This window comes from Staurois parvus, unplaced genomic scaffold (genome assembly GCF_062004578.1).
Source record: "Staurois parvus isolate SC_StPar_1 unplaced genomic scaffold, SC_StPar_1.0 ptg000011l, whole genome shotgun sequence".
NCBI classification, from domain to species: Eukaryota; Metazoa; Chordata; class Amphibia; order Anura; family Ranidae; genus Staurois; species Staurois parvus.
Window position 1 is genome coordinate 9,316,388 of NW_028317807.1, and position 14,123 is coordinate 9,330,510.

At 40.2% G+C, this 14,123-nt stretch overlaps 1 protein-coding gene across 2 annotated transcripts in view; it reads left to right on the forward strand.

The window, feature by feature from the left end:
- Positions 1-14,123, forward strand: part of NBEAL1 (neurobeachin like 1) — a 241,734-nt gene that overhangs the window by 7,240 nt on the left and 220,371 nt on the right. For both annotated transcript variants that reach the window (XM_089670591.1, XM_089670583.1), the window contains exon 2: positions 9,102-9,595. In XM_089670591.1, the coding sequence (XP_089526717.1) occupies positions 9,545-9,595 (51 nt within the window). In that variant the 5' untranslated portion in view covers positions 9,102-9,544. The remainder of the gene's footprint in view (positions 1-9,101; positions 9,596-14,123) is intronic.

The window sequence follows — 14,123 nt, forward strand, 5'->3', positions numbered from 1 at the left end:
GTAAGGGCAGATGTTTCGTGTAGCATTTACTCCTGGAGCTCATCTGCCCTTAGCTCAGGCATGCAGACAGGAGGGTGTGCTTAGCTGAGAAAAACCCTCCTCCCCTTCTGAAGATTCCTGGAATGTATGACATCATATGATAGACTTTCCTGTCTATTTACTAATGCTAAAAATTAGTCAATGTTGATTGAGAGAGTGAAACCTGCTTGTAAAAACCACTCCTCCCTCCTCCTCTTACCTATCTGGCATACCCTGCATGAAAAAAAGATCTATATATTTACCTTTTTAATGTGATCTAGTCCAGTCATGTGATCCAGCGGCTCCAACACCCCTGAGTGACAGAGAAGAGGAAGTGCCGACAACAGATGGGCCAATGAAGCCTATGGGTGATGTCATGGCTCCAGGAAATCGCAGCCATTGTTGAGTGATCCCTTACACTGGGGAGCCAGAGCTGCTGAATCATATGACTGGACTGGATTAAAACACATATCTTTTTTGTACAGGGTATGCAGAATTGGCTGGAGGGTGGGGGATGGGATGTTTTTAGTTATAATTGACCTTTAATAGCACTTTAAATATAAAATCCTCATTGACATTCACCCCTCACTCCCTCTGCAGCTTCTTGCTATAAATAATATGGGTGAATTGTAGGCAAATGTGCTTAGATTCACCTACAGTTTATTAATGTTCCCCAAAATCCACCAAATTACAAAAGCTTCTTTCTAAAAACGTTGCCATAGAAAATGTTGCTCATATGATCCAGGTTTTTGAATCTGTATCAAGTGCAGGTTACTAAAGTAAAATGTTGCAACAATCCTGATTGTATTGTACTCTTCCAGTTTGTATAAATCGTCTTCTTCTTGCCAAAAGGAGGGCTGCTGGGCCCATCTATGCACCTGCAAGCAACCTCCTTTTATTATGTTTATGACCCTTGTTTCTTTATCATCTATAATTACTGATGATAAAGAAACAATGGTCCTCCATTATAATAGCACCAATGCACACTTTGTCCATTCTTTCCAGTATAATTCCAGTTCATTTTGATTTCCTCATGTTTTGGTCCACACAGTTGCTGTGGGTGGCTATTCCTATTATTTCCCTAGGGTGCTTTTCCATTGACTGATTTTCACTGACAGTCCTTAATATGCTTTTTTTAGCCTCAGTAAATACCCTCCAGACCACCAGAGAAATGATTTTAACATTGAGTGATGGCTTTCGCTAGGCATCAAGGAAAAACACATAAAAGAGTAGAAGTAGGTTAGCATAATCACTAGATTCCATTTTGAGTAGAACTTGTGTACTGTGATCTGAACTGTTCAACATGTTTTCACCATGTCATGGATTTTCTAATTAACTCTAATAATAATAATAATAATAATAATTCCTACTACTGTTGTGCCATCTGTCCATGAATGAGTTAATGGTGAAAGTCACATGCTGGGATTGTTCCCTGCCTGCCATGCTTACAGCTGATGCAAAGGAATTTGCCCTGTTGCATATCTCCGTCTCTCTGGATGAAGCAAATTCTTCTTATCCCTCTACTCGGAAGTCTGTTTGCTATTAACAACACCAGTGCCAGCTTAGTAAACTGAATGCAAAAAATATTTCTGCATTCTTTTTTTTTCCTGCAAATTTAAGACTAGAGGCAAGTAATAAAAAAGTTAATTGACCATTATTATCTGGAAAATAGGCAATGAATCAGAACCGCTGGATGTTTTGCATTTGAAAGCTCTGATACCAATAAAATAATAGTAAGTGATACAGTTCTATGCAAAATGTTTTAGTAGCAATCACTGTTCTGTATAAAGTGAGATGAGACTGTACAGACATCATATCTTACCCAGATATATAAAACGCAGCAAGAATTTTGGCTAGAAAAGTTTGGAAATAATAGATTTTTAGGTGAACAGGTATTGTTGGAGAGAGGGCGGTAAGCTGTTAAATCCATTTCTTAAACAGCACATTATTAAACAGCAATATGCAAAGTGCCATTACATGTAGCAGTTCCTAGGAAGCAACCAAGTACTATTGATTTTCAGATGTTTATGTACATTAAACACTCTATAGTATTTTGCTTCCCCACCCCCACTCATAGGTACATAAAATGTTATGTAGAGAATTAAAGGGAGGGGAGGATAAGCTGGGCCAGCACAGACAGTAGGTAAGTAGGTAGACACTCCCAGAAGAGGAGAGGGCTATTGCATGCAAGGAAGGAGGGGGCTGTACTAGGGAATTGACTCTTCCAGGAGTAGTCAACTTTCTAAGCAAGCTCATTGACACATTGCAAGAGAATAAAGTTAAAATGAGTGCATGTAAGGATTTTAACCTCTTCTGGTACATGTCTAAAGCCTGAAGAAGTTGTATGCAATTGACACTTTCACATGACTAGCAGGTGCCACCTTCACTACACAGGCATTCCTCTGATGTCCTCTGCTGACTATGAACACAGAAACACTCCATTCTTAGCAATTCTAGTTCACAGCTGTCAAAATGTTGGCTAGAAATCCAGGTACACCGCTGATCATGTACAGTCCTATGCTGGGTTGCCTGCAGCAGAGGGCAGGGTAGACCTCAGGGGCCTAATAGACCCCTAAAATGACTCTAAAATGTTGTTTAGCCTAATGCATGCTCTGCATTAAGGTAAAAAAAACTTTTACATGCAGCTCCCCCCGCAGCCCTACTAAATACTCATCTGTGCCCGAACTTGATCCAGCGATGTGCTTGTCTGCAGCAGCTCCCCTCTCCCTCCTCTCACAGGCTTGGCTGAGAGCAGCGGGAGCCATTGGCACAAGCAACTCAGCTTGGGAACGAGCCCGCAATGGCTTCCTATGGTGGGCACTCGGTGGGGGGAGCAGCTAGGAGCACTGGTAGAGGACCCGAGAAGAGGCGGATCTGGGCTGTTCTGTGCAGTTATGTTCTATACCACTATACGAGACTGCATCTATGCTTCAGGGGTGTGGAAATTTTTGAAAAAACTACTTGTCCAGGGACTAAATCGGGGGCCCAATCTACTTGTCCCTCATGACAATCTACTTGTCCAGATAAAAAAAAAAAAATACATTTTAACCAAAACTGTATTTAAATCTGAGGTGATATTAGGAACGTCTGGGGCTTTTGAAAACAAAAGAGGCTTTATGGCGACTTAAACATGTGTAATTTTTAACATTACGCTATTTATCTCCTCCTCCATTCCCTGCCTCTCTCCAGCTCTGCACCCGGGGACTAGCAGAGAGAGGAGAGACCTTGCAGTGTAATGAGCACCGAATAGCTGCTTTTCAGGATAGGGTGGGTCAGGGCTTAGCCTTTATCCCGTTCGCTACCAGAGCCGTTTTTGCATTTTTTGTGCAAGTTTAAAAAAAATCATTTTAGACCTGAAGATTACATAAACCCTCTAACATGATATATTTTCTGAAAGCAGAGACCCTAGAGAATAAAATAGTGGTAGTTTCAATTTTTCATGTCGTATGATATTACTGCAAAATTTCAGTAAAAAATACAAGTAAGTTAATTTTAGGGCACAAAAAAGCAACAAATTACCATATTTTTTTGTAAAATATAAAAGATGAGGTTGGAGCGAGTAAATAGATATCCAACTTGTCAAACCTTAAATTTGTGCACGCTCATGAAATGGCGACGAACTTCAGTACCTTTTATATTTTCTATAGGTCGACACTTTTAAAGCTCCTTTATTGGTTATTAGTTTAGCGTTACAGAGGTGGTCTGGTGCTAGAATTATTGCTCTCACTCTGGTGTGTGACATGTGTATCGCAATCGACGGTTTAATGCGTAGATGCCCCAGTGTGCACTTTTATGTTTGTACGTGCGTATATGTGGGGGGGGCTCAATTTTTTTGGGGGGGGGATGGTATGTGCTTGGGTGTAACTTTCATTTTTTACAATAAAAAAAACTTTTTGTTTTTTTTATACTTTTTTTTTTATTTTTTTCATTACATAGGGAACAAAGTCCCCTATGTGAGATAAGCCTGACAGGTAAACCCGCTGCTTGCCCACAGCAGGGCTAAAGGTAGAAAAAAACTACCTGCCCGACGCCCAGAACTACATGTCCCGGGCATCGGGCGATAGGAATTGAACATCCCTGTGTTACATACCACTATACAAGCCAGACTGCGAGCAATACTTCTAGATCTCATTTATGGTTAACTATAAACTGATGAGCTGTAAAGGCATTTAAATGATCACCTATTGATAATTTTAGGTACCATCATGTTTTACCATGTATTAGGCACACACAGTTTTTATGTTTGACATATCTGGTATATTATTTTCTTTTCTTTTGTGCAAATAATTAGGAATTACATTGTGTTTGTATGCACTAATATTCATTATAGTGTATCTTGACACCTGAAAATATGGCTTTGATAAACAGTTGTGCAATAATTGTGGCTACAATCTCTTTATTCTTCGGGACTCTGCTTTCAAATATAATTGATATCATTTTCTGGGGGTTTAGGTAACTCTATGGCCCAAAATATAGATTTTAAGGTGTGTAAAAAAAGACAAGAGGGGAAGTGGTAAAATAATTGTTTCTGTGCTTTTACCTGGAATTTTCTAAGTTGGTGACAGGTTCTTTTTAGAAAGAAAGTAGCAATGAACTTCTTTTATTTGCTCTACTTTGGTCTGTTAACTATACAATTTCTATATCTGTTTGATAAGTGAAGAAATACCTGTTGCTCTTATCAGAGATGTAGTGAGCTTGTGATTTTCCATACACTGCTCTGCTTCACTCATAATAGTTAGCACTGTTCCAGGTTTTCTCTGTGAACTACAGGACACATCCTTTCTGTGTTATAAAAATGAGGGGGGGGGGTTGTTCTGCAGTCCTAACACATTTCATAGATGTTTCCTAGAGTAGAAAAGCTGCTTCTGCATAGATACAGTACAGTGAATGAGTACTAACACCTTTGAACAGGAGGTGTGTTAGTGCTCAATCACATGGATGGCCAGAGTGTGGTAAAAACAGGAGGTTGAACTGTGGTTTTACCACCCCCACTACCCATCTAAACATAGAAATGAAGTAGCTCAGGGCTGTATACATGCTGTGAGGAGGCAGCAGTGTGGATCACTTTCAGAAGGGAGAGAATAATAGCAGCACGTCTGAACAACAAAATTAGATTCCTGATTTGCTTTCCATAAGTCTCCTGAATACAGCGTTTACAAAACAGTTGTGCACTTGTAAGAGTATTTATAGTAAAACAAAGCAGAGCACACTGGAAAGTGCAGTTAAAGCACCTTTGAATTGGTAAACTAGAACTAAATTGCACTTACAAAGTAATAACTTGACCAGGACACATAACCATCCATCTGATGTCAGGTCAGGTCATACAACCGATGCAGCAAGTCGGCAAGACATACAAAGCATGTAGTAATGGAGAAAGTTAAGGAATGGCTGCACACCATGGGTAAAACTGCTAAAATTGTGCCAAACACGGGTTCAGAATGTGCAGTCTGAACATTAGCAACTTCAATTTACGCATTTCAGAGATACCATCCCTTTAGGCCTCATGCACACAGGGTGTTTTTGAAGCCACTTTTAAGGGCGTCAGGCATTTTTTAATTTTTTTTTTTTTTTTTTTACTGCTTCTGAACAGCCCTTTGTTATCCTATGTGTCCATGCACACATAGACTTTTAAAAGCTTTTAGTAGCATTTACCAGCAGGAGAAAAAAAAGCTAAGGCCAATGCATCCAGGAGCAGCAGCGTTTTGGCTTGATGCGTTTTTGCCGCATTTTTTAAAGGACATGTGACAAAACTGCACCAAAAATGATTCTCAGAGGATTTTTAAGGCGTTTTCCATTGATTTCAATAGGAAGAGGCGTTTTTTGGGGCATTTTTTTTTTTTAACTCCCCATATATGCCCCAAAGATGCTGAAAGCAGGAGCCCAAACTTTTATGCCTCAGTATGAAAACATACATAGGGAAGCAGTTTTCTTGAGCTTTTCAGGCACTTTTTTTTAACGCAAAATGCTTGAAAAACTCATCAGGCTAAGGCTGCTTTCACACTTACCCGTTTTCACTTAAAAAAACAAAAACCAGAAGAAAAACGCATGACCATTAAATCCTATGGAACACTTCACGTTCGCGTTTTTCGATGTCCTGCTTTTGCTGCATTTTCACTGCATGTTTGGAGGAGTGAAAAAAATGCACCAAAAACACACCTCCCTATTGAAATGAATGGAAAAAGCTTCAAAATTACAGCAAAAATGCATCAGAAAACTCACCTGCAGTTGCATTTTTGGTGCGTTTTTTGAGTTTTTTTGCAGGTGAAAAACGCACCGGTAATGTGGCAAAAACACAGTAAAACCATGGCAAAAACACTTGCATTTTTGAAAGGGAGCAGTGTGGAAGTACCTTACCCCAAATTATATATGCCTTTGCGATATATGGGGCCTGCAAGGAAGAGCAGATTGGTTTGGTACCAGTGAGGTGCTACAGCATTTTAGGACATATTACCAAAAAGAAACCAAACATTTTTGAAGTATCTGTATCGCTAGAAGATGACAGCATCTTTGGATGTAATATAACTGTCAGTGCCCTCCCCATGTTTTTACTTTTGAAGATTTGATGTATTTTTATATATGCATTATTGAAAGTAATGGGTTAAAGTCAAGCCCAAACTTTTTTTTTTTTTAACTAGAGCAGTATAAACCCAAAAGCAAACCTTTATTAAATTGCAGTTTACCAATTCTTAGATGTGATGGCTGCATTAGTTTTCTTTTTTAAGTTTTCTTTCTATTATTTTCATCTGGTGATCTGGCCAGTAAGTGAGTTGTTTTTCAAAAGACCAAGCTCTTTTCCAGATGTATCAGTTTACAAAGGAGGAGACTGACCATTTAATGCTGGCAGGGGTGTTTTGAAGTGATCAGCTTTTATTTATTCATGTAAACCCTTATCCAAAAATAAAAATACATTTTTTGCTGTAACTGATTACAAGTCCTCATGCACACTGGACGTTTTTTCAGCAGCTGTTTTTGGCTTTTGGCAGTTTTTTCTCTACGTCCCAGCATGTTAACCTATGTGTCCTACACCACCTCCCGCCCACCATATAGTAACATGACGGACGCAAAGTGGTTCTTTCATTCTGGGAGGATGTCATATGATGCCTGTCAATGTCCGTCAGTGCCACCTACCAGTGCCCATCAGTGCAGCCTATCAGTTCCCATAACTGCAGCCTCATTAGCGCACATCATTTAAGGAGAAAAATCACTTATTTACAAAATTTTATAACAAAAACTAAGAAAAAACTTTTTTCTAAAAATTTTTTTTAGTGGTTTTTGGTTTAAGAAAAAATAAAAATCCCAGAGGTGATTAAATACCACCAAAATAAAGCTCTATCTGTCACAAAAAATAATAAAAATTTCATATGGGTACAGTGTTGCATGACCGGGCAATTGTCATTCAAAGTGCAACAGCGCTGAAAGCTGGAAATTGGCCTGGGTAGGAAGGGGGTATAAGTTCCCTGTAGGCTAGTGGTTAATCAGCGTTTCTTGGCTAGAAAAAAACCCCCAGAACTTGTGGGTTTCTAGAGGAGTTATAAAAACGCTCTAATGCTGGTAAAACGCGGCAAACTGGCATTTGTTTTCTTAGCAAAAATGTTATTTATTTTTTTAATGTAAAAAAACGCTAAAAACCGCATGCAGATAAACAAGGCTGAACGCTAATGCAAAAACACTAAAAGTGTTTGAAAAACGTGCGTTTTTATCGTGACTATACAGCTGATGCTATTGTTGTTTATAAAACGCCCAGTGTGCATGAGGACAGTTTGAGCTGGTGTTTGGCTTCAATTTGTTAGTGTATTTAAATCTGCCAGTACATCTAACACTCCCCTCCCCCCAGATGACAATACTGCTGTCTGCTGTGCCCCCCGTGCTCCTTCATCCAGAGTGGGGGCACTGTAATACAGGAGGTGTGTTACTAGCCAGATCACCAGGTGAAAACACAGAGAAAAAAGCCTTAGAAAATAAAGCTAATACAGCCACCCCATCGAATGATTGGTAAGGTGCAGTATATTACATTTTTGGTTTTGGGTTTAATAGTGCTTTATGTTTTGGACTGAGTAGTGAAGGATTGCAACCCCTGTTTGGTTTTTACCGCTATCTCGGGCTCCATCAGAGAGCTTTTCCTTCACTTACTAAGCCGGTGACAATGGTTTTACTGGGTGGGTAGTAAAACAAATCACGAAGTGTCTGTTGTCACTGTTGCAGTATGTGAGAGGAAATTTCTTTAACAGAGCTGTGGATAAAAGTAAAACCTGGCAGGGGTTCTAAGCCTTCACTTTTTGCAAACAAAACAAAAACATCTTTGGCTGGACATATACTTAGCCTTGGTTCACACTGTGGAGGGTCGGGGAACGTGTGCAAATTGCACTTGGTCCCGACCTGCAGGCAAAACGCACTGCTCTTTTGCAGACGTGCGGGGGTGCCATTAATTCTTAAAGGCACCTCTCTCAATGTAGCGTTCGCACCATACTGTTCCATGTGGCCATTTTTTAAAAAAAAGGGTCAGGACCTTTTTCCTGCGTTTCCTACAGGTAAAGCAACCCATTCCAATGAATGAGCTGCTGCGCCCGCACAAATGCGCCCCTCACCACCCCCGATAGTGTGAACCTATCCCTTCTAAGGCCCTTTTCACATGTCCAGTCCAATCAATAGGAATTCGTGAACAGATCTCTTGCTGAATGGGAGAAGTAGGAAAAGAATGTCCTTTTTGTGTCATCCGGGTGCTAGGTGTTGATGAACTAGCATCCTTTTACATTTAGACTACCTCAGATCTGTCACATTTAGAAGGAGAACAAGTCTTTTTACATCTGTTCACCAATAGACTTGCATGGAATTCCAATCACCTTGAAAAGTAACCATTGGATCTGATTAGACTGCCCGTGTGAAAGGGGGAACTGATGTCTATTTAAATTTAAATACTGCTGGTAGCTGACAGTTTTCTCTTCACACTCAAGTGTGTTAACAAAATACATCTGCAGACACAAATGTTTACCTATCCTACCCTAGGAGTAAAAGTTGTTTGTTCCTGTACCTTTTTCTTTCTTTGGTTGTTTTTTATTTAATGAAAGTGTTTTCTTTTCTCTTAGGTGACTCAACACCCAGGTGTCTAAGTCCTCCCCACATAGACGAACAGAACTTCCTGATGTGTGTGCCAGTATTTATCAGCGGATAATGCATGTGACATCACCTAACACTGAGCCTTATGAAGACCGTTTGGAATCCGAGGCAAGGACAATAAATTAATTGTGTTTTCAGAACCTTTGGACTACTTGTATTTCGGTGATCTGTTTGTGCCCACCCACCCTTATGTGAATTACAATAGAATGCTAGCCTCGCTAAGCATGTCCAAGTCCTGTTGAGCTGGTTTTCTGCTGGTTTGTTCTAAACACAGCTTGCCTATTTGTTTGTTTGGTGGAAGCACATCATCGGCAGCATAAATGTGAAGGGCTGAGGATAAAATTCTAGACAATGTGGAAGAACTGGCTCTGAAACAGATTTGTCTGAGAAAGCTCAGCGCAGAGGTCACGGGATGGCATCCCGGGAAAGACTCTATGAGCTATGGATGCTATATTGTAGCAAAGTAAGTATTGCTCTTTTATTAGCTTTGTAATATATTGCAGATGTATTAGGGGGGACCTAGTTTGCTTTAAAGGAAATCTGTACAGCAAAAAATACGGAGGCTGCCATGTAGGATTATCTTTGGCTGGGGTACTTTCCAATTTACTGATCTGGAACAAGCATGCAGATCTGGAATCTCAAGTAAAGATGAAACTTATATACTTGTTCCCAGTCAGTGAAAGCATTGAAGATATTGAATCTGCCAGGGTAGTAGTTTCAGAAGAAGAGTTCAGCTATGGCTGCCTCTGTGCTCCTCAAAATGATTCATTTTAATGTGAAATAATGCCAAATCTGTTATTTCCGTGTTTATATGCATGGTTAGTATAACTAAAGGCAAAACATTTTTTCTAGTTTTGGATAGAGTGGAGAGGGATTATAACAGCTGTCATGTTTTTATTGCTGTCTGTGCCCCTGATAGGTACATTCACCCTCTCTATTTGTCCTGTTTACCATTATCATTGAAAGCTAAAGTAAAGGAAAACACCACATTTTGGGATGTCCCTAGAAAAGTAATAGAGGGGAAATCTTCCAGCGAGGACACTAGTTCTAGTGACCTGGGGGTCACCAAGGAATTCCCTTAATTTGCAGGGATTTCCTCTCACTTCCTGTTTGGCTGTGGGACAGGAAGTGAAGGGAAATCTCTGCAATGTGAAACAGATGGCTAAAAAAATTCTGACAGGTTAAAGCACTCTCTTGCTCTATCCTAAATAGAAAAAAAAGTTTTGCCTATAGTTCTACTTTTAAAGGGGTTTCATGTAAATAAACCCTTCCAAAACTACCATTCCTCTTCTTTTTCAGCAACCATTATTTGGATATTTTTGCTTAAACACTCCGTTCACACTTCCTGATGCTGCGATTTCAAATTGCATGGCAATCACTGCACAATGTGTGACGTGCATGTGGGTGCCATTATCCTTGAAAGACATCCCAAATCCCGTGATTGTCACATGACAGAATCATGTGGCAATTATGGCAAATCACGCTTTTAAAAATTGTGCCAAGTTGACTCCCAAAAAGGAGCAGGAGTTTATTTTTGGGTGACAAACATGCATAGGGAAGGCCATTCACGTGAATTAGCTTAGCCCTATGTGACATGCAGAATCGCGCTTTGTGAACAGGGCGGAAGTGCTGGTTTGCTTCTATAACACATGCACTGACTCACTGTGGTGCCATTCATCTTGAATAGCACCCCAGTGTGTGCAATGCATGGCAACAAACCATAGTATGTTGTGGCAAAAATTAGGTGACATGCCCAATAACTGGGATGTTTTTGTGTGTCAGAAGTCCATTGATTTTAATGAGCTGCCTCTAATGATTTGCATGTTAACATATGACATAACACACCACACAAATGTAAATGAGCTTTAAATGCCATTTGTCTTTTTAGGTCTTGTTCACACTATACCTGTAGAAAACTGATGCACAGATTTCATTTGCAGAGACATCAGTTTTCATGCATAATGAGTTTTTTACACGTTGCAGATTCCTGTGCTGAAAAAATCTGCACGTGATACCAGTGTTGTGGTGTGAACAGGGCACATAGGGAACAATTGATTTTGTTGTATCCTCGCAGAATGCCTGCAGAAAAACTAACATCTCTGCACCATGGTGTGAACGAGCCCTTAATGTTTTAATAGTGTAGATAAGATTTATAACTTCGTCAAAATGTCCTTGGTGTCTGTGACTCCTTTAATGAAATTTCCCCTCACTGTCTCTTCAGTGGAACCAACAAATATCTGACATTTGTTATCTTTTATAGAACTATTCAGTTCAATAACAGTTTCCTTTGCATTGATGAGTGTTTTGTAATTCTCACAAGCAAGCGTGCTAAAGTAGTCACACATCTTGTAATACTGTAACTGGCAAATCTAAAGCTGGCCACACGTTTTACAGTCTGATTCTACAGTCAAAATTGTGTAGTGTTTAGTCAGCTTTGGATTTACCAAAGACTGTGTAGTAAACTTGTGTGAGATCCTGTGTGAGAATGTATTGTTTAGGTGAATTTTGCACAACAGATTTGTTGGTTGATCCAGAGCTCATCATGCACATTAGGTTTTTATGCAATATCCTTTTTAGATCTACCAACAAGTATGCAACAAGTGTATTCTTGATTGGAGACAGGTTGATTGGGTATTTAGGACAAGTCCTCATAATAGATAGTTTTGGTAATCTAAAGGAGATAGTATGGCTAGATTTTAATGTGTATGGTGAGCCTAAATGAGATTGTGCAGAGACTGTACAATTTGATTACTTGTGCAATTTACCAGTCTGAGTGCAATGTGTGTCATTTAACAACTGCTATTTAGTTTGTGGGCCTGCTTGTTTGGGTATGAACTGAATAGATTGTTTAGGCACTCCCAATCAAATTGTGGTATGTATAGCCAGCTTTCATTTTGAACTTGGAGTAGCTAGCCCAGAAAACCGTCACAGACCTAGGTCTATGCTTCGCTTCAAGTTTTGCCATAACTATAGTTATCTTGCAGAGGAGGAGATATTGGCTAACCAGCTACAATTGTTGACCAACTATAATTCATGGATTATCTCCACTGATGCATCATAGCTCTGGTGTCACCGTTGTCTCTCTGGTTGCTGAATGCAGCCTTCTCCAAGACAGGAAATAGAGGATATTTGGCTGATGAAAGAACTGTGAAATGTATTAACCCTTTGCTGTCGGTTCATTAACTGGGTGGGCTTCTTCATCCTCTGATTGCTGTGATTGGTAATCACATGGTCAGGAACCAATCCCCGCTTCCCAATTGTAAACGATGACCAAGAGCTGGCGGTGACAGCTCGGTCACTATACTCGGAGTTCCAAGTGAGCTCCCAGAATACGTCAATAGACTCAAATATGTGGCAGCCCAGCATTAAAGCCTACCTCTGGGGCACTGCATATATGAGGGAGACCAGTGTGAAGAGGTTAAAGGGGAGCTTCACCCTAAAAGGAAAGTTTTATACTTTAACATTTCCTCCCCTCCTCCTCTCCCACTTTTTGAGTTTTTGGGGTTTTTTTTTGGGTTACCTAGTTTTAGCAGGTAGCCACTCCCACTTCACAGGTCCCAGGAGGCTGCGGGACCATTCACAAACAGCAGTGTGGCTCACACATGCGCAGTGGTAAACTGGCTGTGAAACTGCAATAAGTAAACCCTTAGTAAACTTGCCAACTCTGGGGACCCAAAGACTGAGGAAACTGGCCTGGGACAGGCAAGTGTCCTTTTTTAAAATGTCAGCAACTACAGGATTTGCAGCTGCTGACTTTAATATTTTATGTTAAAATTGAAGTGATTGTGGCAAGCTGTGCTGGGAGATCTTTGGTCACAGTTTTTTTTCATTGCTGTTCTTTTTCTTCAGGTTGTGACACTTTGGGGCACATTTTTAAAGCAGAGATGTTTGCAGTTACTTCAGGTGGATCTTCCAGGTACATGTGTTTTAAAAGACAGTGCTTAATTGACTACCAGCGAATGTCTGGGGAAAGTCACATTCATGTCCCTTTTGGTACAGGCTGCTAAATAGCTCAAAGTCTTAACACTCAGGTTATTATGTTGCTACTAAAAGATTAAAAACTGTTCCTACAGCAACACTACAGGGATCGGGCAGAGCTCAGAAAACACAGCAAGGCTATTGGTATGTGCAGGAACAAGACCTTTACTCATTGATGAAGTGTGTCATAGCTTGACAGCAAACCGTGAGAGTCCAGGACACACTATGTTCTCTGTCTTGTAGCTGGAAAATCCACACCGCTTGTACTTTTTAGTTACTTTCTGGCATTGGCAATGAACATCGGAGTCTTGGATGAAATGCTGGGTATTTTACTAGAACACACTTTTCTTTATGTTTGATTAACTACAATGACCTATTTTTCCATGAGATGGTGAAATGTCTTCATAAAAGCTGATGCACAAGAGACAGCATTGGGGTTTTATAAGCATGGCCCCACACATTACAATCTGATTGCACACTTACCATTAGTTTGTACAAAGCCCTTGTGATTTAGTAAATGATACAGTCAGATGTGTAAGAATAAGTAGATGTGTGTTCGGACCCGAGTCCGAACCCATCTGAGTTATCCGGCCAGGAAGATGTCAAAGCTGACCGCTAATCACGTCATGGTGCAGTTGTAGCTTGAAAATTAATTCTAAACTCACGGAGTATTCTTTCTGTATTCTGTACTATTTCCTGTACTTGCGTGACATCGTCTGTATCTGTACTTGTGGACCACTGCTTTTGTAAGATGGTTTTATAAGTCATAAGGAATGCTTACCCCCAGTTCTACCAGCTTGCCATGAAAGTGTATGTAAACCCAGGAACAAAAATTGTATAAATTGCAGCTTACCAGTCCTTCGATGTGGTGGCTGCAGAAGAACTCATTCACTTGGTTGTTTGGAGGCATCGCCATTTCAATGAGTACAGCAGGATACAGCCACCGTTTGTGTGGCCAGCTGAACATGCCACCTGTAGGACAGCACTGGATTTCTAGCAGGATCAACAGGTTA